Below are 23,342 nucleotides of genomic sequence, written 5' to 3' on the forward strand. Positions count from 1 at the left end.
TCTCTCAATAAAGTCGTATTTAACTATGTGAGAAGTTAAAATAATTAAACCCTGGACTGAAGTGTCTCACCAGCTGTGTGAGTGCGCCGCCACTGTGCGGCTCCCTGTCCCATCAACTTCGGCTCACTGTTTCCAGCAACACCAGTCAGTCACGGTGGTCCAGGCACGGACACGTCAGGAGGCTTTTGAGGAGTTTCACGGGCAAAGATATGGGAACTTGCTGAAGACACCATAACGTCCTTCATCGGCAGCATCCCGCTGAAGTAACCGAAAGGTAAACAGTTAGCGATTAGGTGGTTTCAACCCATTTGATAGCCGCTGCCTGTGATAATGCATATTTCTGATTGTACCGTCAGCTAACTAATGTTAGCTAGCCTGTAAGCGGGCTAGCATATTTTGGCTACGATGGATTCATTTGAGTCATACATAGCTACAGGGCTGGGAATTCATTCATCACGGAACAAATGAACAAAACCACTTTTCATTGAAACCGGCGACCTAGCGTTAGCAGTGACTCTTGCCTGTTACCGTTTCACCGTTTGCTATTAGCTAACGGATCCTTACGATAACATTGAAGCTAGCCGTGTCTGAACGGTAACGTAACAGACGGGCAAACGACTAGCCGAGCGCCGTCTCCATTCATTTATTTTCCTCTCTGCTTGGCATTTTCTGCTCGACTGTTTACGTCTTGAGTCTCTGCTAACGACAGACTTTTCAGTAAGTAAACGTAGTTTAAAATGTCGTTTTTGGTTTCTGTTTATATTTCCGCAGTAACGTTCATTTCACGTCATGTAAAGCGCTCGTGCAAGTTACTGTTGACATTTCAGCTTTAGTCTTTGAAATTAGCATTTTTAGCACCAAAGAATTGTGTAACGTGCAGCTAGCTCGTGCGTGGTGTCAATTCACGTTTTGTACTGAACTGTTATCAACGTCTTCCCTGGCTTGTAACGTTAAGTGTTGCCACCTCATCAAACTACCCACCTGCCTGTGGGTGGTACTTGTAAACTCCATTACCGACAACCTCAGTAGTTTTCAAGTAGGTTAAGATAACTTTTCTCAAGCATTTTATGTAAATGTGAAATGTGAGATAGTCCCACAGTGTTACAGTCACTTAATCATTGACACTCTTCAGTCTCTCACTACCCTTAAGTATTCGATTAGGTAACCCTGCAGATACTTACTATCAGCTGTTATGACATCTCATTGATGAGTACATATTAACTCGTTTGTGCTCTGTTTCTAGTTTATTGGGGTTTACTAGCTTCACTCACGTTTAGTACAACAACCAAGCATTTAATCCTCTTTCTATGTGTTAAAGTGGCATTGAATTGAGGTTATTGTTAGTTTCAGAGGCTGTAGTTAGTGAAGCTGTTACATCATATTGTGTTATGCAGACTAAATATTAGAAACACTTACCAGTATAACATATAACAGTGTAACAGCCTCCTGCCACGAATTTGAATGAATACACCTTTTAAATAGGTTTATTGGAGGGCTGTTGTAATGCACTATATGAGTGCATATTGTTGAAAGCTAACTGACTTGGTCTTTGTTTTGGTTTTGACTTACTTTTCCACAGTGCATCTGATTTTTAATCTCAAAGAAGAAGATGGTAGTTTACCCAACATGAAATGCATTTGTTCAGACTTTTGTCCTCTACACTTGCTGCAGCTGAGGAAGATTGGTTAAATAATCAAAATGATTACAAGAAAAAGTGCTTTTTGCTTCTTCTTTGTCACAGGGTGTAGCCTCACTCCTGCATGGTTGAATCCGTGTTTGTCTTTGACTATTTATGCTATATGCATCACCAAATTCACGGCAGCCAAAAATCTGAGCATAAGACCTAAAAATACAGAATTTGATTGCTGATTTGAATTCAACATTCCCATTAAAAAGCTGTGTTTTTCTTGTGCTGCCAAATGTGTAAAAATGGAAGCCAGCGTTGTCTGTCCGGGGTTTGTGGTTGCCATGGTTTATGTTACACACATAATAAGTAGGCTCATTTCGGTTCAGTGTGGTGCAACCTAATACTTGAAAGAGCGTAACATAAGCCTTATGTGGTCTGGCTGGCCAGCTCAGTCACAGGACTGATTCTTTTGTCACTACGTCAAAACAAACGTGCACTGGATCATTTCAGATGATTACGTAGTGAGAGTAACTGCAACCATAACACTCAAACACCTGGTCTTGTAATTCTTAATGGTACAAGTATACTATGTTTAGAATAAGGCAAGGGCTCTCTACATTTATTCTGGCGTAGCATATCCAGTGACTGCTGGGTTGTTTGTGACTCAGTACACACTACAAGTAATATCCTTTTTTTTACTCAGATTTTCCTGTCTGAAAGGAAAGTATTAATCTATTTATGCATGACTCTTGTCAAAAATTCAAACACAGAACAGATCCCAGCACAGGGGGGGATGAACCAACAGCCTTGCACTCAGTGGGCCTCTGTGTTTTGTTTGATTGTGTTTACAAAAGGCTTAGCAGATGGGACAGTAGGAATGAGGCCTTTTTGGAAGAACCTCATGTATTATGTTTATCTCAGGCATTCACTTAGGAGCTAAACCCGGCAGGAGATTGCTGGAAGTCGGACCAGCGAGAACCTCCTGATGGCAAAAACGTGTTTGAATGCATCATAGCTTGGACTACAGTGTCATGAGTGTACCCGTTCCATCTGTGCAGAAGGAAGATATGATTAAAATTAGCACTTGGGCTAATCTTAGCAAGCTGTATTGATATTTAATATCTATATTATCTATATTACTATGTTAACTGCACTTTCACCTGTTTCTTTTGTGGTCACATATCAACTTGAAGGATAATGAGCAACAAAAGATTAACATGTTGAAGTCCAATGTACTGAATTTCCCATTGGTTGACACCTGCAACCAATCAGTGTCATCAATCCCCCTGTTTTGATCACTAGCACAATAACAAGCAGCACTGTACATGTGACTAGCTGTACAAGAACGTCATGCTGCTTTTTTTTCCCCCCTGAGCGTGTACTCTTATCAGGGAAGAAACATTGCTTGGCCGTTCAGAGGAACTAGCTGTCCCTTATCAGTCACATACTGCCACCTTAAAGAGACCACCCCATTGGCTGAATCCTTTGTGTCCTGTCAGCTGACTGGGTGGGCACATGTGCACATCCTGCAAAGCATAGTCCCAGAAGAGGGATGACAAAGTTTATGATAGTGTTACACAATCGCCACTGGCATCAGGTAGAGGTGTACTAGTATTTACTCCTGGGAGGGTTGTTCCAAGGTGATCATGTGGGGTGTATTTGAGATTAGATCCAGGATGGCAGGGAGGCATGATCACCATAATCTGAGGGAGGAAACAAAAAGTCCCAGTGGAGTTTCCTGAGGTGGAGAAAGTAAGAGCTGAGGCAGCACTAACAGTGATGAAGAGACAGAGATCCTGGGGGGACAGTAAGCCCCTGGAAAGCACCACAGAGGACAACACAGACAGCAGTGAACAGGATGAGTCCTCGTCTCTGAGGTCGTCTTGGTCCCTGGTGAGTCAGCGCTGACAGGTCTCTTAGTCTGTTAGAGCTTGTGGCTGATGCTGGAGGGACTGCCACACTGTTAGTCATCTCATATTGTTTGGTTATTGGCTTTCTATTGTAGAAAAGCCTGGTGGCTTAATACCTGACCAGAGTGAATCAGATGGATCATGTCAGTTTAGAGCTTTTGTCAAGACATGTGTTTTCTAGGGATAAGTTAGACTGTGGTGGTTAGAAGAGGGTGGAACACTGATGTAGTGTTTGTTTTTGAGATGATCAGAAATATTCAGGCTGAGTCATGAAGCGGTATCACCTGTCTAATGTGCTACTCATTTCTAATCCAAAATACTGAGTCAGTCCTAATTCATTTGTAGTTTGGGTTCTGGCATTATAGCTACTTGTTGTGTGTACCTTTACTTCTGAGTTGACACTGAAAGAACACAATGGGTAGCTGCAGGTAAAGCAAGTTTGTCACATGTTACTGTGTTTTAGATAACTAAATACTGGTGCCCCTCCAGACTGCCCCTGTGTAAATACCAGGGTAGTGTTTTTTCTAATGTAAAATATTCCCTTTTATATAATAAACTTTCTATATGTTTGGAGCCTACTCTATGTAAATCTGCACATGGTGTGAGCACTGTGTCAGTACAGGGGACTGTAGCTTTGCACTTTTAAAACCTGACTTTCTATGGATTCAAAATGAGAGTGAAAGTTAATTACATAATGCTCCGAATTTATGTCATCTGTTATTTGCTTGCATGGAGAATGAAATTACTTTGCAGCCAAAGTGTGTTGCTTTTATATGCTCCAGACCATGCTTGAGTTCAGTGGGCCCTCTGCAATGAATAAATTCATCTACTGCATCTATTTTTCGTCCCCTTGGTTGATTCTTATTGAGTCACTTGCGTGTACCAGTCCTCACTGCATTAAACACCTAAAACACGTATTCGTCTGTCGACAGTCTTTGATGGTTCTGGCAGAAAATGTTTTGACCAATGTTTTGAGAAAATATGGATCTGGTTTAACCTTGCTGTCTATTAAAACAAATCTTTTTAAATTTTCACTAACTCGAATGTAAATGCCAAATGAAATGGTAATATCAAACTGCCTTCATTTTAGTGATTTGACTCATATTTCCGGATAAATGATGACCTATTAATCATGAAGGTGTGGTTTTACTGCATTTTGATGATTCGTTTGTGTATTCATTGTTTATGATTGTCACGATACATGCTGCCACTGGGTGACATCATTAGAGAGAAAATCTATGTTTCCAAAGTAATGCCTGTGACACACAGCTGTACAGCTCTAATGAACCAAATGATGCAGCAGGTATAGACTCCATTACTAACTGCCTTTTGGCAATAAATAAATGGATGAGCAATCATTTCCTGAAGTTGAACGAGCACAAAACTTCCAACTGGTCAGCTCCCTTCATTGTCTACCTTACAAAGTAAGTTAAAGTATGACCGTTAGTCATTAAATAGATGCTGAAAAACTGATTCATGCCCTTACTTCAAGCCCTTATTTTCGTTCGTATTTTATCTTATTATCAAGTGAGGTTAGTCTCCATCTTAGTTTCTATTCCTGTTTTTATGTTTGTTCTCTGTCCTTCCTTTATGTGACACACTTTGTGCTTGTAATTTCTTTGTCGTAAAGCAATTTTAGCTGCATTTCTTGAACGAAAAGTGCTATAAAATTGGATTTTAGGATAATACATTACAATTTTTAATTTTAATTTAAATCTTAATCTCCTAGTTATTTTCATTCAGATTGTAGTTGCATGCCATCCTCCAGAAGACTGCCATTTTAGTCAATGTCAACAAAAGGCCTTAACGTGAGAATAACTTATTTTTTCCATCCTTCTTGTGTACAAATTTGGGGTGACGTTCTCAGAAAGAATTGAGAGCTTCCTGTTGTTGACAGAAGGCCTCACATCAAGTCATGTAAACCTCTCTACAACCCTCTGAAAAGTCAATTAACATTGATGGCTTTTTGATTTCTTGGATGGTGGTCGTCTGTCTGTGTGTGGTTAGAAGTGTGACAGTTGTGGTGAGTAGCTTGCATAGATTCATATTTTATCCACTAGCTTACTCTCTGGTAAACATATCATGCCAGTTTGTCATATTCCATGATGCCACCCTTGCACAAGTGCCCCTATTCTCTAACCCCCCCACTACCCCCCCTGCTCTAATGGCTAGAATCTGAACAAAAGGTCAGTGTGAGATAGAAGCATTTCAGTTTACATAAACCCAATGAAGTCAGCAGGGGAATGTGTTTACAAGCCCCACTGAACCGGACCCTGAGCAAAGCAAAATCATGTTTGCTAAGTTAATAGTTATATGCGCTCTGTGTCACAGTGCACAAACGGCTGCAAATTATCCAGTTCAGTAAAGAGGCCACAGGAAGGATGGAGAGTTTGGGTGATTATATACGATTAGCCCAGGCCTGTGTGTAAATTTCTCTCTTATTTTGTCACTCCAACAGATTTCTTGTAAAATAATTTACAGTCTTACAAGCTGCTTCTCCCAAGTGATGAAAAATACTTTGAAAAACTGTGTTAAACAGTTAATCCAATATAATTATAGCCACAGCACAATGGCCTCCGGTATTGTATTTGATATACTTATATATGCAAGGAGATATGAATGTAAACAGGAAGTCAGCTGCCTCCATGGCAGCAGGGCAGTGGGAACTCTGTGTGAGGTTGTCTCTACTTATTGTTTCAGTCCAGCCGTCAGCCCCCCCCCTTCTCTGATGTTGCTCATGTGGGACAGCGGCCAGTGACTGGGTAACAGTGGCACTCTGGCAGTCTGTATGCAGGTCAGGAGATAACAGACACCACAGTGCAGGCAGGCATGCAGAGAGGGAGCTTAGAGATGAAAGACAAATGAGAAGAAGATACTTAAAGAAGACACAACAGTGGATAGACTGAGAGTATTCAGGGAAATTAAGAGGAAAACTGTTTCCACGCCTTGTGCAGGCCAAAACCAGCTCCCCTTCTGGACTCTTGCTGAACAGTACACCCTCATCCTGTCTTTCCCTTGACTCAGCTGATATTTTGTTCTCTCCCCCCCTCTAGGCGGACACCATGAACTACGTGGGCCAGCTGGCAGGTCAGGTGCTGGTAACCGTCAAAGAACTGTATAAGGGCATTAATCAGGCCACGCTGTCGGGCTGCATCGATGTTGTGGTTGTCCGCCAGAGAGATGGCACTTACCAGTGCTCACCATTCCACGTGCGCTTCGGCAAGCTGGGTGTACTGCGCTCTAAAGAGAAAGTGGTAAGTAAAAGGTGTGTGCGTGTGCGTGCGTGCATGCGTGTATAATCAGTCATCAAGACAATTTAAACATTTGTATGTACGGGCGTTGTTGCTAGTATTGCCTGATGCTGTGTCCAAACTCATTGTTTTCAGTTATTTGCCTGAATAGACCAGTTTTCAATGTAGGCTTTATCGACATAAGTGTCTGACAAAGAGTGAGTGAGAGTGAAAGTGATGCTGCCATTTTTCTTCTGGTGTGATATTGTACTAAACTGACTGATCAGTCATATTGATATGTTGAGTTTGGTGACCTAACATTTTTCCCATCATAGCTTCATCCAGTGTGAACCTGAGCAGTTAACCATCATGTTAACTAAAAACCATTTAATTATGTTTACAGAGGTTTTGATATCTTTCAAATGCATAAGTTGTAGAAAACAATGTTCTGTGCCATGGGTTGTCTGTGTGATTTCAAGTCACAGTTAATCACTGTACTGCACTCACTTCTGTCTTGAGAAAATGGCATTTTTACATCCTTTACATTCACCTGATTGATGGGTGGGAGAGTAAGTTAAGTTGTTTCTGTAGTAGTTTTGATGTTGCAGTAAGTAAATGCAGTTTAATGTCATGGGTTTTAAAAATAGCAGGTCTACTTGAAGGACTGGTGTAGAAACCAGCTTCAGCATCAGATCACACAACCTTTCCCTTGTTTGAAATGGCAGTCACTTGAGTTTATCAGCTTATATAAAGATTCAGGATATTCCCTTGTGTATTCAGTAAGTAATTAGTAATGGCTGAAATGAAATAGTTTTTATAATCAAATTTGTTTTCCCACCACATGACTACCAACAGTGAACTCATCCATTCTATTCTTAGTAGCAATGATATGCTCTAACTTGACGAGAGCTTATGTGCTTGCTTGTAGAGCAGAATGGGTGATGATTTGTGGGGATTGACACTGTCTCACCACCTACCCAGAATGCTGATGGGTTTGGACGGAGGACTGAATGAGTGGTTCCTATGGCAACAGCTCCACAACTTGAATGTGTGGGAGGGGGAGGAAACGTGAAGAAGAAGGCCTCAACAACAAGGGCTGTTGTGTAACAAACAGTTATGCATGTGTCCCTGAGTTCACTTATCAGATCCTCGAGGGCTGCTGCTAAATATAATTTTTTTCAAAGTTACTGGACCGAAAAATTATGGGATATTTGTTCCTGACATGCAGATATTTTTAAAAATTCAGAGTGGGAATGAAACGGGCGTTGTGAGCCAAATCCTAATTAAATTTTGGCTGTGGATGGTGTGTTTGTCCCCATACACTAGTCACTTCAGCTGGCAACCAGAAATGTTTTTAAAGTACTGTTTGATTCTAAAAACATTTTGGATAGCAACTAAGACAAGCTATGCATAAATAGTTCCTCTTTTCTTCCCTTTTCCGGTGACAACTAAACATGAGACCCATAAGTCATATTGGCTTTCACTCTCAGAGAGAAACAATCCAATATTACGCCTTAATTTTGGACATGCGCAGGCAGTCGTTGCCTCTAGCGTTTCCAGTAATCCAGCATGGCGTTGGCAAATCCACAGCTCAGCCACTCAAGCGACCTGTCACTGACTGTGAAAGGTTGAAGAGGACCCTCATTTATTCTGGCTCATTATTAATTGGGCATTGAAATTCCCAGCCATCACTCACCACACATAAATTCCCCTCAGCAACCCAGAGGGGGTGAAATTAAATCTTGAGGCTGCTGAGAAACCACACTGGCAGTAAAGGACATCAGCCAAAGGAAAGATATTACATGACAGATCACAAAAGTTAAGAAAAAAAAAGATACAGTGATGTTCGTGGCGTTGCTTGAGAATTAATATTGATGATTTGGTTTCAGGTTGTCAGGCTGAGCAGAGCACTTGTGAGTCAAAGTCTGCCTCCTCTTTAGACTCTGCCAGACGTGACCTGGTTTTTGCTTTTGTGGTGTCAAGTTTTTGAATGGCCTCAGGGCCACTTGGGGTTTGTCTGGCAAACACGAATGGCACTGTTCTATTGGCAGGCTTCATCGAATGCAAGCCCAGAGGACCCATACACTTATTAGGTTTTGTAAAGCCCAGGGAGAGAGATGGGCCTGTAAGTAGCTGCAGGCTTTCTCTGTAACCTGACAATTTGTTGGAAGTATAATAAAACCAGGTCCAAAGTGATTTTAAATCAATTAAAAAGGCATAATCAGATTTACATAGATGGGTAGATAGATACATACAGACATACATACATACATGCTGATTAGACCCCTAATGTGTCCTCTTTATGATTTCCTAATGAAAGTACTTTTGTACCATTGCTTTGCTTATATCTCTTGCCATATTCTTCCAGATCGACATTGAAGTGAATGGAGAGCCAGTAGACCTGCACATGAAGCTTGGTGACAATGGAGAGGCCTTTTTTGTCCAGGAAGCTGAGCTGCAGAATGTAAGCACCCAATTCACTGCACGGATCAATGAAGCCCACCATTTAGAAAAATGTTGTAGATTAATAACCCAACCTTTTTATTTGTTTTTTCTTTTTTGTAATGCATAGCGACTAAAATTGAATGATCCATTGAATGGCCTGCAAATTAATTTTCTGTCATACAACAACAGCAGCATCTTTCCAGGTTTCGACTTTGTGTTGCTTGAGAAGCAGAAACTTCAAATCTTTTTTACAATGACATTGTTTTGTGTTTCAGTATAGCAGCCAATCTCATCATCCTTTGATAATGTTTGTTATTCAATGAAATTTGAAGATGAAGAATTTATTTTAAGAAAATCCCATACTCACAAGGATGGTCATACTAAATTCAATAGTTTTTGTACTCTCAACAGCAGAAAGACACTTTCTCACGACGCCTTCACCCAACATCAACTTCACGCAATCATGAAGTACAAGTGTAGGGTAATGTTTGCTTGAGGGAATTACTCCTATGCAGTTGTTACATTCTACGAGTGACCTATTGCTCAAGCCGTCATTATAACAGCTCAGCAGTTACAAAAACCCTGTTCTGCTGGACTTGAGTCATCGGCTTCACCAGGGATCATTGATGCTGCTTTGTTTTGCACTTGTTTAAACATATCTTAAGCCTCAAGCACGTTCTCACTTGATCCTTCAGCAGATTGTCCCTGCCCACCTGGCCACCTCCCCAATCCCCACTGAGAGTCACCTGTTCTGGATCTCGGAGGTTGAGCACAGGGCAGCAAAAGATCTGGAGGATGACCCGGCTGACCCAGAGGACCCACCCGAGCCTCCCACTCCGATCACGGTGGCCACAAAAAAGAAGAAGAGGCGGAGGAAGAAGCACAAAGGAGACCCCCGAAGAGAGGAGCTGACACCGCCCATGTCGGTCACTGCTGGTAATGCTATTGCTGCTAACGCACCTGCTGCTATGACTGCTGCTATGTCCAGCGCTGGGCAAAATGAAGAGATCTTTGAGATGGACCTGAGCTCTGACGAGGAAGCTGCAGCACTTGTCTCAAGGTAGGTTCAGGGTCAGTGCTCGCTGCTTTATATGACCAGTTTAAATAGAAATGGCTTGATTTATCTGATTAATGCATCTGTTCACCATGGATTTAGGTCACCCTCAGTGACCACAATGAGAGATATTGACCCCAAATTACCGGCAGCCAGGCACAACCTTGATGGTTATCCGCTGTCTGACGGGGACTGGCCAGCAGACGACAGGTATGTATTGAGATGAACATATGACCAATTGCGAGGGTGTAGCGGAGACAAGTATATAGACTATCTTGGTGATTGTTTGAATTTGTTTATCCTTCCCTTTAGTCATGGTTTGTCTCAGGCCTTTTCCCCAAAGAGTGATTCTGAACTGGTGGTCCGGCCCTCAGAGAGTATGCTCAGAGCCGAGTCCCACATGCAGTGGACCTGGGGAGAGTTTCCGGAAACAACCAGGGTAAGCACTTCTCCCGCTAACATTCTGAAGTGCATCGTTTTTAGTATATTCCCACCTTAGTAAATTTTTCCTCCCCGATATCCAATATCCAGGTCACCAAAAAAGAGAAGCCAGAGCCACTAAAAACAGTGACCATCACCCCATCAGAGAGCACCCACTTCCGCGTCATCCTAAGCTCTGAGGCCATGGAGAATGAGATTGATATTGAAAAGGAAGACGGGGCCTCCTCCTCAGTGTGTACCATTGTCAAGCCCGAGCCACGCACCCCAATCACCACTGTAACACCTGTGAATCCTCTCGCCTCTGTCAGCACCGTAACCTCCATAAGTCCTGTAACCCCCACCGAGCCCCTGGATGTCCTGCCGTCCAATGTGGCAACCTCCACCCCTTCCAACAGCCAGCAGAGCGACTCACCCTCTAAGAAGAAAGGTGCGTTTGGTCGTTATCAGTTGCCACTTTTTCAGCCATCTCCTGATCAGCACTAGTTATGATTGTACATTAACTGCTCAATAATTCTGTTTTTGAATGAAGGTGTCCCAAAGAGGAGCCAGCATCAGGGTCCTGAGGATATCTACCTAGACGACCTGAATGTACTTGAACCTGATGTTGCTGCACGATATTTTCCTAAGAGGTTAGATAATGAAAGCGGCACCTAATTATGTTACTGCTTGACCTATTTTTATTGAAAATGGAAAGATAAATGTGCTCTATTTTAAAACCAAACGTAGCAATAATATCCTTCCTCTAAAATAACACTCTAAGCCTTAAAGACTAGTAACATGATGTCTTCTCCTTTGTTGCTCCAGTGAGTCTGAGGCAGCGACGAAGCACTGGATGGACTCAGAGATGCGCTCTGGTTCACAGTCTCCACAGTCTGTGGGCAGCGCAGCAGCTGACAGCGGGACAGAGTGTCTGTCTGACTCAGCGAGTGACCTCCCTGACGTAACTCTTTCTCTGTGTGGAGGCCTCACAGAAAACGCTGAAATATCCAAAGGTACACCAGAACGGCATTCATAAAAAATGGAGCAGAAAGTGCACTTAGTACTTTCATGCAGGATAGAAAGTTAACCTCAACCAGTAGAGACGTGCATATTCGTTGTGTAACTATACAGTTTCCCTACCGTATTCGCCACATTAGAAGACGTCCAGCCACTGTGGGTGTGGTATGTTTAATGGTAACAGTGCTTTCACCCACACAGGTCTTCCTTAATGGGGTTTAATCCCAACAGTGCTTTCTCTCTTCTGTCTCAACCACTGTCTTTATCTTTACTGTACACCTGGGTCAATAAATATATATGTAGATATAAATGTACATGCTTCTGGAAGTGTTTTCTCTGAAGCCCTTGGCTGATGTGGCTGATTGAAGAAAAAGTTTCCTGACCTTTCTGTGTGGCTTTAAGTAAGACATTGTGGCTCACCACCACTGACCTTTTCATCTGCTGTCTTTAATTAATGTTCCTCTTCCTTCTGTGTTTGCAGAAAGGTTCATGGAGCATATCATCACCTATCATGAATTTGCTGAAAACCCAGCAATTATAGATAACCCCAACCTAGTAGTAAAGATAGGAAATAGGTATGTAATCATTTTTATTTCACATGTGAAACGTACGAAAGAGATATATTTTAAGTTTGTAGTCAGTATTGTCTCATAACGAATCTCTGTCTTCTCAGATATTATAATTGGACACTGGCTGCACCCTTGATTCTAAGTCTACAAGCATTTCAGAAGAATTTGCCAAAGGTAACTGTGGCCTTAGTTATCTGTTCTCTATATTTTTAGTAGCAGTTCAGTTTTGGATCATTGTAAATTGCATTTTTAGCTCATTAACTGTCTCTGTCTTCTTGTTGTTCCTAGGCTACAGAAGAGGCCTGGATGAAGGAAAAAATGCCAAAGAAGTCAGGCCGCTGGTGGTTCTGGCGAAAAAGGGCGGATAGTACAATCAAACAGGTGTGCACGTTATAAGCATTAAAATTTTTTAATTGGACTCACATCCATATGTGCAGTCTGTTTTGTATCTACTTTATATGTTGTGATATTTATTCCCTGTATTCTTGCAGTCGGAGACCAAGCTTGAAACTAAGGAAGACTCTCATCTGGAGGAGGAAGGACCCTCCGTATCTCAGGAGAAACTGTCCTTGCCGTAAGTGGTACCAAGGGTTTATTGATACTCACGACACAAGTCAAGTGAGGTCAGTGACATGTTGAGCTGACCTGACATAAAATTATCCACAGCTTCATAAATGTGTTGTTTTATGACAACTTGGCAAAATCACATTATACTGTGAGAGAATGAAGTCTAAAAAACAAAGGTTAGAGGGTGGATCATCAATGGCTGAGTATGTGAAGTAATGTAGAGTTAATGTAGTTAATTCAGGTCTTGAACAGTTTAGAAGTTGCACAAAATAATTAGCTAGGAACAGAAAAATAGCAAAGTCCCAAAACATGTACAACCTGACTGACTATTCCTCTCAGTGGATTTTTGATAACAAAAAGTGTTTTTGTTTCCCTGCAGGCCAAAAGCAGGAGACTCATCCAGTGATGAAGAGGCCAAGGAGGTGAGCGCTGCATCCTGTCAGGAGAGACTGCAGCCAGTAGATGGCCAGCACCACCCCAGCCCACACACTTACAGGAAGTCACTACGCCTCTCCTCTGATCAGATAGTAAGTGCATTCTTACGCAAGTTTTCCTTCCTCAAAGTCATCCAGTCTACTTCTTTGAAAGTATAGTAGTCTGGGCATCCCGGTAGCTCACAGCAGCCCTGATGTGATTCCAGCCCAGACCCTTTGCTGCATGTCATTCCCTCTGTCTCTCTGTCACTCTCTCTCTCTCTGTCACCATCATAATAATAAAGCAGAAATGACAAAAAATAGTATTCTACTACCCAATCACCTTTATAGAATTATGAAGTTGTTTTCAACTTCATACATTCATATATTCAGAATTCATAGTTTCACTTTCATATAAAAATCTGGCTGGATTTCAGAATAAATGATTGATCAGATTACGAACAGAGTAGAGTACTTGGAGATGAGATTTATACTTAAAAGGTTTTTTTGTAGTTTAGAGCTCCCTCTGCTGGCCTGTTTTAAACTTCAAAGTGTTTACTCCACTTCAAGCCTGTAGGGGGCTCTGTAGACCTGCACATGTTCATCAGAATGTGGCAAAACAAATCGTACTGGAGAGTAAAGGCGACACTGTAGGACCACATGTTAGTGAATGAAAGAGCTTGCGCCTCCAGATGCCTTCACTGTTTTCCTCATGTATTGCCAGGCCAGTCTGAAACTGAAGGAGGGACCTAATGATGTGACGTTCAGCATCACCACCCAATACCAGGGCACATGCCGCTGTGAGGGCACCATCTACCTGTGGAACTGGGATGACAAAGTCATTATCTCTGACATTGATGGCACCATTACCAAGTACGTCCAAGTCTCGCACCAGAAGTTTCATTACCCTGCTCAACAGAGTCAGGATGCTGAACTGCTGTGTGTTATTATTCTCCTTTTATGTTACTGCATAGCACGTGAATGTACACATTAATGCTGAACTAGAATTTGTAGTAAACTAGCTTTTAGCGAAAGTAGGGAAAAATGTCTTTAAGTTCTGTTCTTTTTGTAATGTACAGTGTATGTCTCATTGTTGTTTTTAAGAAAGTAAGTAATTTGTGCGTCAGCAAGACAGCATCTACAGAAGTACGATATTTTTATTAAGTCCCTCATATCTATAGATTGTCCTCATGCTTTAAAATAAGGCCCTCATTTGATGACCAATGTGATCACCGCAGAAGGTGGCCAGTGGGTTAAATGAATGAAAGAAAGAGCGATGATAAATGAGTTTTAAGGACATTTATCTCCTGCCTTAAACATCTTGTGCAGTTTTCTTAGCAACTTCATTTCCTTGTCAAATATCAGATAGCAAATAGTCCAGTTTTATTTATGGTAAGTTCTTTTAATTAGCTTAAATCTAGCTCAATCTCTTTTGGCACAAATCTAATGTCTGCTGCCTTCCAGACGCCCACTTTTAGGTTCATAGGTGGTCAACATGAAACAGGTCCAGCTTATTATCTCTGTGACCCTTCAGGCCAACCTGTGACATGTGGCTTTCTTTGAGTAACAGGGTAAAGAGCACAGGGACTATAATGAGCCCATTTACATTTCAGCCTTTACACACTGCCATAAGTTTGAAGTTGAGACAGTGCCTCCCCTGTGGGGACAGTAATCCTCATTAGTGGAGAACAGTCCATAATGTTCCCTTTTTATGATGAAAAATAGTTATGGTGCTTCATGTGACCTTCTTTGAACGGTCTGTGCTACCGATCTGCTTGATTTTCTTTGACGCACATGTTTTCTCTGACTCTCTTACTCTACATCTGTTACGTATTTTTGGAGCCTGTTTTGAAGTGATGCCCCTGGCAGATTGGGATATCTCTGTCTTTATCTCACTAATGTTTGTTTAATGTTTTAGGTCAGATGTGTTTGGACAAATCCTGCCACAGTTGGGGAAGGACTGGACCCACCAGGGCATTGCCAAGCTGTACCATTCAGTAGCTGAGTAAGTGCACAGCACTGATTAATCACAGAGGAAGGATGAATGGTTGGTCAGTGGGGAGCACTGTCTGGGTTTGATCATCTCTGTGGAGTTGATATTTTCTTCCAGTGTTTGTGTAGGGTGCTTTGAGGTGGATGACTGGAAATTTAACTGTAATCAAGACAGAATTATTATAGAAGCTAAAAACACCATGAAATTGCTTTGCTGCTTTAGTCATGCAGAGAATCTAATACATATAGGAGCAAATAGACTGTAGTGACCATTAGTGGTAATAATATATAGAATCTTTCCTCATTAAACGTTCATTGAATTGCAATGACTTCTGCACATCCAGTATAACCATCTAATTAAAGTGCTATGCTTAGCAGCTGCTAATGACGGTCATACTATTCAACTGTATTGCAACAACTGTTAATGAGCACCGCTTTCCCCAATGGCAGGAACGGCTACAAATTCTTATACTGCTCAGCACGTGCTATCGGCATGGCGGACATGACAAGAGGTTACCTGCAGTGGGTCAATGACGGAGGCACCATTCTACCCCGGGGACCTCTCATGCTGTCTCCTAGCAGCCTTTTCTCTGCCTTCCACAGGTACAGGAAAATGTATTAGAAATGGCGACCATTTTCAGTCTCAAAAAGCCAAATACTTCTTGTTCCCCAGGTCATCACAAACTGTACATGAAATCCTCCTTTTCACCAGTTCATTCTGATTTCAGTCTATATTTGTCTCCCTTCAAGCTATAATCGTTCTTGTCTCCTTTTCTTCCACTCAAAATCCTGTCCGAATCCTCACTCATCATAATTAACCTTGCATGTGCTGAGGTTGTCAAGGCTACAGAAAACTCATGATCATGAATTTCTAACTGAATAACCGCGTTAATTAGCCTTGTCATCAGCTTCCATAAAAACCTTGATTTTGGGATGCTGAAACATAAATAAAACAGAATGTGATAACTTGCTAATCCTTTTTGACATACACTCAATTGAAAACAGGACACAGACAATATATTCAATGTTCGACCTCATCAACTTCATTGATTCTTGTAAATATTTTCTGAATTTGATGCAGCAACACATCTCAAACAAGTTGAGACAGGAGCAACAAAAGGCTGGGAGAGGGGGAAAGCTCGTTAGATGTAAGAGAATAGCAACTTGCTGATTTCTATGTAGTTTGAGCTGTAGATGGAATATTTAGGAGAAGACGGTCTTTTGTCTACATTTTTCATCATAAAGAATCCAAGTAACTCATTCCAAGTGACGCTAAAGAAGGATTTTTGTATTCATTGCACAATTTTGCTGAGAAATGATACCAAAATTATTGGTCTTGGAAACAAGATTTGGTGCAGGATGTGACTGATCCATAGTTTGTATTTTATGGAGCTTGGCAACAGTTAATGTCAGCATCTGTTAATGTGAAGTTCATTACACAACTATGAAACTACATATACTATTGTTCCAGCTGTAGCTTTGTGTAGCTATAAATGTCAGTGGCTTGTTGGCATCGCTAAGTTATTGTGCCCATCTCCTGCCATCTGGCTTAATTGAATACTGTGTGCACACCACACACAAACAGTAAAATATAGGCGTTGTTATTCCACTTAGGCCCATTGTCGATTTCATGCATGTACCAGGCTAAAGCCTGTGTTTTTCCTCTGTTTGTATCCATGATTTGTCAAAGGTCAGCACACATACACCAACCTTCTTTTTGGTTGCTAGTTTAGTTCAAATGCTGCTCTGCTTTATTTTCACCATAATCATACATTATGGCTATAGGATTTTTCTCTACCCTTTACCTCGTACATCATGCTTAATGTGTCACCATAGCAACCTACAGCATGTGGATTTTTGTGTGATGTCTTTAAGTTGCACATATTTGCATTATTTATTGTCCCTCTTCATCTCATTTGCATGTAACAGAAACATCCCTGCCATCCCCGCGTTGGGGCTAAACTGATATTTGAATTTTTTGCAGATGCCTCGCTCAGTGTATTTCATGTAAACCTACTGTAGTATAGGAGGAAAATCATAATTAAATCTGAAGAGATTAGAAGAAAGACTGAGAGAAATTATGCATGTCTTAGGCCAAGTTAACTCTACTTCAGACATGACCCATGGTAAGGACATGCATGCGTGTGTGTCTAATTAAATCGTCTGTTTGTTTCAGGGAGGTTATTGAGAAGAAGCCAGAGATCTTCAAGATTGAATGCCTTACAGATATCAAGAACCTGTTCCAGCATAACAAGCAGCCATTCTACGCCGCCTTTGGGAATAGAACTAATGTGAGTTAATGGGCGTTTGAAGATGTCAGACTCCCAGACATTAAAGCGCTCGCTTTTTACATGTCAGAGAGCTGCGTTTTCCAGGAGTCGGTGCAGTCATGATGTATTCTGAGTTCAACATGACACTTTGGCTATCAATTAGCAGACACAAACATATGAAATCAGGACTGGGCTGAACCTGAGCTGAGGTCACTTGCGGCTTATGGTCCCATGTGACATCGTCTGTGTAAGGGAGCTCAAGCCGGGCACAGCGTCCCATCTTCAGCTGCACAAACACCAACGCCCAGATGAAGCACGGGGTCAGCTGTCAAACCTCTGTCTGTCTTTAATGCTCGCCAAAGAAAAGAAAACAAAAAAAAAATCGCACACACAAACACACACAGTCTTGTGTTTGCCCACCAAAACATTCAGTCTAGAAATATTGCCATTACGTGCATTAGGTGGAACACAAACAGGAAATCTGTGGTTAATGTCATTAACGTGCTTATGTCAGTTTGTACTAATGTGTGTTATGTATGAGAGCTGCTTTCTGAAAATGACATAATCAAGTGTGTTCTGAGATGGCTTTTAAAGGCCCAGTCGCTGATTTTTAAAAAATATAAATTACAGCTTTATTCACTTTTATCTCAGATGGAAAATTCCATTTTGTGTGTTGTTGAACTAATCATAATTGAAAATAGTGGCCTGTGTTGTGCTTGTAAACACAATCATCTGAAACCTCCTCTGTGGGAGTGTTGCGAGTCCTGTCTTTCAGTTGCCACCATTTTCTTTCCATTTGGATCACAGATGGACTTTTAACCATTTTGTCTCCACACAGGATGTGTTTGCCTATAAGGAGGTGGGAGTTCCAGTGTGTAGGATCTTCACAGTCAACCCCAAGGGAGAGCTGATCCAGGAGCAGACCAAGGGAAACAAGTCCTCGTAAGTACATGAACTGGTTTTGAATTAGTCCTGAAAAGTGACTAAAAGTCAGTTGTAGTGGAAAAGCCACCGAGGTTTATCATGCAACAAGCTTTATGGAGCTTTGTAGCATCTTTCAACTCATTGTTTTGGTTTTACAGCCACGCAGCTTTTGCTTAATTGCTATCTAGCTAAAAATACTTGTTCCAGATTCCATTTTTCTACATATATACATATTTTTCCTTTATAGTTCCAGGTTCAGTATTTAACCCATAATTACTTCTGTTCTCCGTCTCTGTCTGTCCTCACTTTTCTGTCTTTCTGACCTCGTCTCACTCTCCACAGTTACGGCAGGCTTAGTGAGCTGGTGGAGCATGTGTTCCCTCTGTTGAGTAAGGAGCAGAACGAGGCCTTTGTCATGCCGGAGTACAGCTCTTTCTGTTACTGGAGACAGCCCATACCAGTCATCAACCCCGACGAACTGCTCTGATCTTGCACACATGGATACCCAGGTACATGCAATTGGACTGTGCACTCGAATGCATCTCCAGGAAACACATGGACTGAAACCCAAACTTTCCTGTATAGTACTCCCTGCACACACACAACTCTACAATGAGTGTAACACAGTCACAGGGTTATGGCCACAAACATAAAAAATCTCTTAAACTGTAATTAGCCGTTAGATATGAGAGGAAGGTATCTCCAGAACAGTAAATCCTGGTGAATAATCCCTGAAAGTTTCCATCCCTGAGAGTCAAGAGACTAATCACCAACTAAATTATCATGTTTCCTCATGCCTGTGAAGGCATCGTAAGGCAGTGAGCACTCTTTAGTCCCCATCACTGAACAGGGATAAAGATCTGAGACCGATCTTTTCTCTCTGTAACGTCTAGCAAACAGGATGATCTGCATTTGCCATCAGGGAAGCGACTGAAGCCCCACACGTGGATTTAGCCCTCAGCACCAGAGTCTGAGCTGCGCAGAAGGAAAAGACATTGTTTTCTTGAGTCACGTTTTTCACATTTTCTGAAACCCCGAAGAAGCCGGATAAAATGTTCAAAGCAAAAAAAGACACACTGTTTCTGAACAGGATAGGGACTTAAGACTGGCCACTAGTCATGTGCAGGTAATATTTTGCTGTTGCTGCTGTGTTTGCCGACACGCAGGTATCCAGTGGAGGCTTTATTCTGTAAAGTAAAGTAATATAGTGGTAGTGACTGGCAAATAATTACTACACCACCTGCGAATCATATACTGTAGCTAGTTTCCAGACAGCTATTCCAGGTTTGTTCCTTACTCTCTCGGCTCTGGATCAACTGCAGTCATCAGTTCACCATTGGCGGAGTAGATTTCAGATTGCCACCTTTTCCCCGGAGAGTTTGAACTGAATGAGTCATGTTTGGTACTGTTAATATTAAAGGTCATACAGTTAGATGTGACTTAAAAAAAAGAAAATCCAGCAGCTTCATGGTATATTGTCTTGCTGTTATTTTAATGTGGTTTTTGTTATCCAAGCTCTGGCGAATCAACTGTGTTTCGTTAACGTTGCAGTCATTATTTATGATAATTGATATGTTTAAGTTATTGATTTCTATCGTGATGCCTTTGCTTGTCTGAAAAAGTAATTTATCACCAATGCAAGAGGAAATTGGTATTTTGTATGGTCGGTTGCAGGTTAACATGCACTTAACAGTCACTGCTAGGCCTTGTGCGATCTTTTTCTGGTCTCGTGTCCCATTTTCACGATCTGTATTCCTTGTTTTACAGTGAAACTTTCAACACGTAAGATACATACACAGTACTTAGCAAACCTCAGAATCTGCAGCTTTAGTATTAAAATATGTGAGTAAATGTAAAGGATAAGGCTTGAGTTAGAACAGTGGAAATAAGCAGATCTGGAGAGAGCTTAAAATGAAGGATTTTCCATTTGCAAGGGCCTCAGTAGGCTGACTGTCGGATGGGTGTGTGTGTGTGTGTGCATATGTATGTGTATGTGCACGCGTGTGTGCATGCATACCTTATCACTGAGTGCTGCTGCTGTCGGGGGTGGCAGAATCACTCACCTTTTGCATACGTTCCCTCAGTGGCTTTACCGACACTTATCCAACGCACTTTGTCTAAGCTGCACCCAGAGACGCAACTCAGAACACCTCTCGCCCACATGCACTTCACTGAAGGTCTTCATAGGCAATAGACCAGAGTATGCAATTGATGAAGAGTTCTAGGGTAACCTCTTTGTTCTGTGAGTGACCCTCTGGCACCACAGACAAATCAGCTTCTGATATATGTCAATGTAAGTAATTGTTGATGAGGCAAAATGTGGGGTTTAATGAGAAAATAATGTTTATTTTGGGTTATGAGTGCTGAACAGAGCTAGCCCTTAGCCTTTGCGTGCGTGCAAGAGTGTATGTGCGTGTGTGTGTGCGTGTGATTGCGCGTGTGTGTTATACAGAGAAAGGACTGATCCTGAAGAGCCACTGGGTCTTAATTGGAGATAAACAGGAAATACTTGACTGTGTACAGGAAGCTTTTTGAAGCACTTCACTGGCATATTGTGTGTGTGTGTGTGTGTGTGTGTGTGTGTGTGCGCAGATGTGCCACTCGACTGACATGGATCATACCTCCAGCACAGGTGTAACAGTAACGTGCAAATATGTGCTAGCGAGGATTAAAAATCAGAAAGGAGTCGGAGCGAGACTTGACAGACAAAACCATTTAATGGGAAAAACAAAGCACAATATGCGATGATGGCTACATCCATTAGTCAACATCATTTCGCTGAAGTGTTAATGCATTCACTCTGTAGCTCATATGTTTTTGTGATGAATATGCGTGTTCTGCTTTGATTTGTTTGCTCGTTCTCTACAACGTTTGGTGAAGTCAAATAGATTTATCTTATGATTAACAAAATGAATTCCATTCTTTCTATGAAAGTGAAGCATCTTGTGTGGAAGAATCACACTTCATCCTCTATGATCCTGGGACACGTGGTGTATAATATTGTTTGTTCTCACTCAACTGCTGTTGAAAGTGATCCAGTATATATGCTGATCATCACATTCTTCTGTCTCTGATGCCTTTTGTTTTATTACTTCTTAAAAAGTGTATGATCTGTTGTGGGACTGTGTTTGTTTCGTTCTGTTTGGACGTTATGCTTGCTATTTTGATTGTCTGACCAACAGAAATCCCTAAGTGTATGCTGTGTTTGATTTGTATAGAAATGTGGTTTAAAGTATGTTTAAAGAACAAAATACATTGTAAGAAGAAAGAAAATACAGGCCTAATGAAGCTAACAAAGTGTGGCTTGTGGTCATATTTGTATTTAATAAAGTTTCTAACTGAATACTTTTGTGTCTGCTACACTTTCTCCTGCCTGAGTACACAAGTTCAACAGTAACCAGAGGCTAGATGAGTAACTTTTACCCTGTTGCTTATTTTTTAAGTAGCAATACATGAATGAGGTTATTGCAGGCGAAGTCCCTCAAGTAATTCCAAATTTCAGTTTACCGAATAGCACAAATCACAGTGTTTTTCTCGTCTTTAAGGGCTAACAGTGGCTGAACTGAAGGCTAAATACACTCCCCTTGCTTCTTGGAGTTTGGTCTTGGAATATTTTCGAAGTCTCAGGAGTGCAGAGAGGGGAAATTTATTTTTCATCCACACCCACTTTACGTAATGACACAAAATGCCTTCTAACCTTGTCTTTCTCCGGCTAGTTTCTGAAGCCAGCCGAGCGTCTAACAGCAAGAAAAGCTTGTGTTGCTTGTGCATGTTTATTAGTCATTCTCTCCTTCTACAGTGCAGATTACAGCGAGATGAAGTGAGCGCATACATGGCTTACTGCCTAATCAGTAATAATATATTCTGCTAATATGTTCATACTGTATACTCTCTGAGATGGGTTTGTTAAAATAATAATTACATTTTATGAATTTTAATGTTAATTTATAAACACTTATATACACAAGACATTCACAATAGATACAAAAAAGGCAACTTGATAATCAAATATATTAGAAACAAATCCTGCTTCTTGTATTCAGGTATATTTGGCAAATGGCTTACAAATTGTAATTTAATGACATCTTAACTGAATTTCTAACTGAGGATCTTCACACAGTGGCACTACATGGTAAAATAGCTGCATCACAGCAAATCAGTGAAAACTATAGTTTGTTCAATATTTCTTCCAGTCCAACTGTCTGGGAGCAAACCAGTCTTTGCTGTTACTGCCCAGCTGAGCTCCAGCTATCTTTTGGCCTGTGGCGCATACAAGAAGATGGCGCTGTAGGTGGAGAGGATCTCCCTGGCCTCTGTGGTGGCCAGCTGGCCCCGGGTCCTCACCAGGCCCACGCGGTCTCCTTTCCTCAGGGGCAGGATCAGGCTGAAGGACACCGAGCCTCCGCAGCCACAGTCGGCGCCGGCTGAGCCCCCGCGTTGACCAGCCGCAGGCCCAGCTGAGCTCTGCAGCCTCTGGACGCTGCGGTTAGACACGGACAGGACGGCCTCTATGCGGTCACCCTGCCTGGCAGTCAGCAGTCCTGAGATCAGGTATCGGCCATCCAGAGGGACAGTGAAGATCCCTGCAGAGATGAGAACGGCAGAGAGTTAGTGTGGGTGGGATCAATAACGTCTGTAATGTTTGTTGAAAAGAGTCAGATGTTCCCTCAAGGTCCTGTTCTTCATCGCCTACATATGTAACATATGTATACATACATATGAATTAGGTAAAAGGATTCAGTTTTTCAAGTCTGTAAAACAATAGTCAGGCGCCCAGGTTTTACTTTTTGTAATCATTAAACTTCCTAAAGCCTTTTCAAAGTAAGAGATGGGGACAAATCCACAATCCTCATTCTTCACCAAAATCTATTCAAAAAATAATCAAAAGCAGATAGGAGCATTCA

General features: G+C 41.6%; 2 protein-coding genes across 5 annotated transcripts in view; one reads left to right on the top strand and one right to left on the bottom strand.

The window, feature by feature from the left end:
- The first annotated feature begins 143 nt into the window (after positions 1–143).
- Positions 144–21,781, top strand: lpin2 (lipin 2). 4 transcript variants are annotated; one of them, XM_041949859.1, is made up of 21 exons: positions 3,213–3,520; positions 6,591–6,791; positions 9,136–9,231; positions 9,908–10,272; positions 10,369–10,476; positions 10,579–10,705; positions 10,798–11,134; positions 11,237–11,336; positions 11,512–11,699; positions 12,185–12,278; positions 12,377–12,446; positions 12,561–12,653; positions 12,764–12,846; positions 13,219–13,366; positions 13,977–14,125; positions 15,171–15,257; positions 15,695–15,847; positions 17,421–17,535; positions 18,353–18,456; positions 18,781–18,947; positions 19,332–21,781. In XM_041949859.1, the coding sequence occupies exons 1-20, from the start codon at positions 3,407–3,409 to the stop codon at positions 18,923–18,925; spliced, it is 2,877 nt and encodes a 958-aa protein (XP_041805793.1). In that variant the 5' UTR covers positions 3,213–3,406; the 3' UTR covers positions 18,926–18,947; positions 19,332–21,781. The 4 variants fall into 4 exon arrangements, with proteins under 4 accessions (XP_041805795.1, XP_041805793.1, XP_041805792.1 ...); XM_041949861.1 differs by lacking the exon at positions 3,213–3,520 and adding an exon at positions 144–274 and having other exon boundaries at positions 18,781–21,781; XM_041949858.1 differs by having other exon boundaries at positions 18,781–21,781.
- Positions 21,137–23,342, bottom strand: part of emilin2a (elastin microfibril interfacer 2a) — a 16,832-nt gene continuing 14,626 nt past the window's right edge. The window contains exon 9 of the mRNA XM_041949856.1: positions 21,137–23,021. Coding sequence (XP_041805790.1) covers positions 22,687–23,021 — 335 coding nt within the window. The 3' untranslated portion in view covers positions 21,137–22,686. The remainder of the gene's footprint in view (positions 23,022–23,342) is intronic.

Source organism: Chelmon rostratus, chromosome 12 (genome assembly GCF_017976325.1).
Source record: "Chelmon rostratus isolate fCheRos1 chromosome 12, fCheRos1.pri, whole genome shotgun sequence".
Lineage (NCBI taxonomy): Eukaryota > Metazoa > Chordata > Actinopteri > Chaetodontiformes > Chaetodontidae > Chelmon > Chelmon rostratus.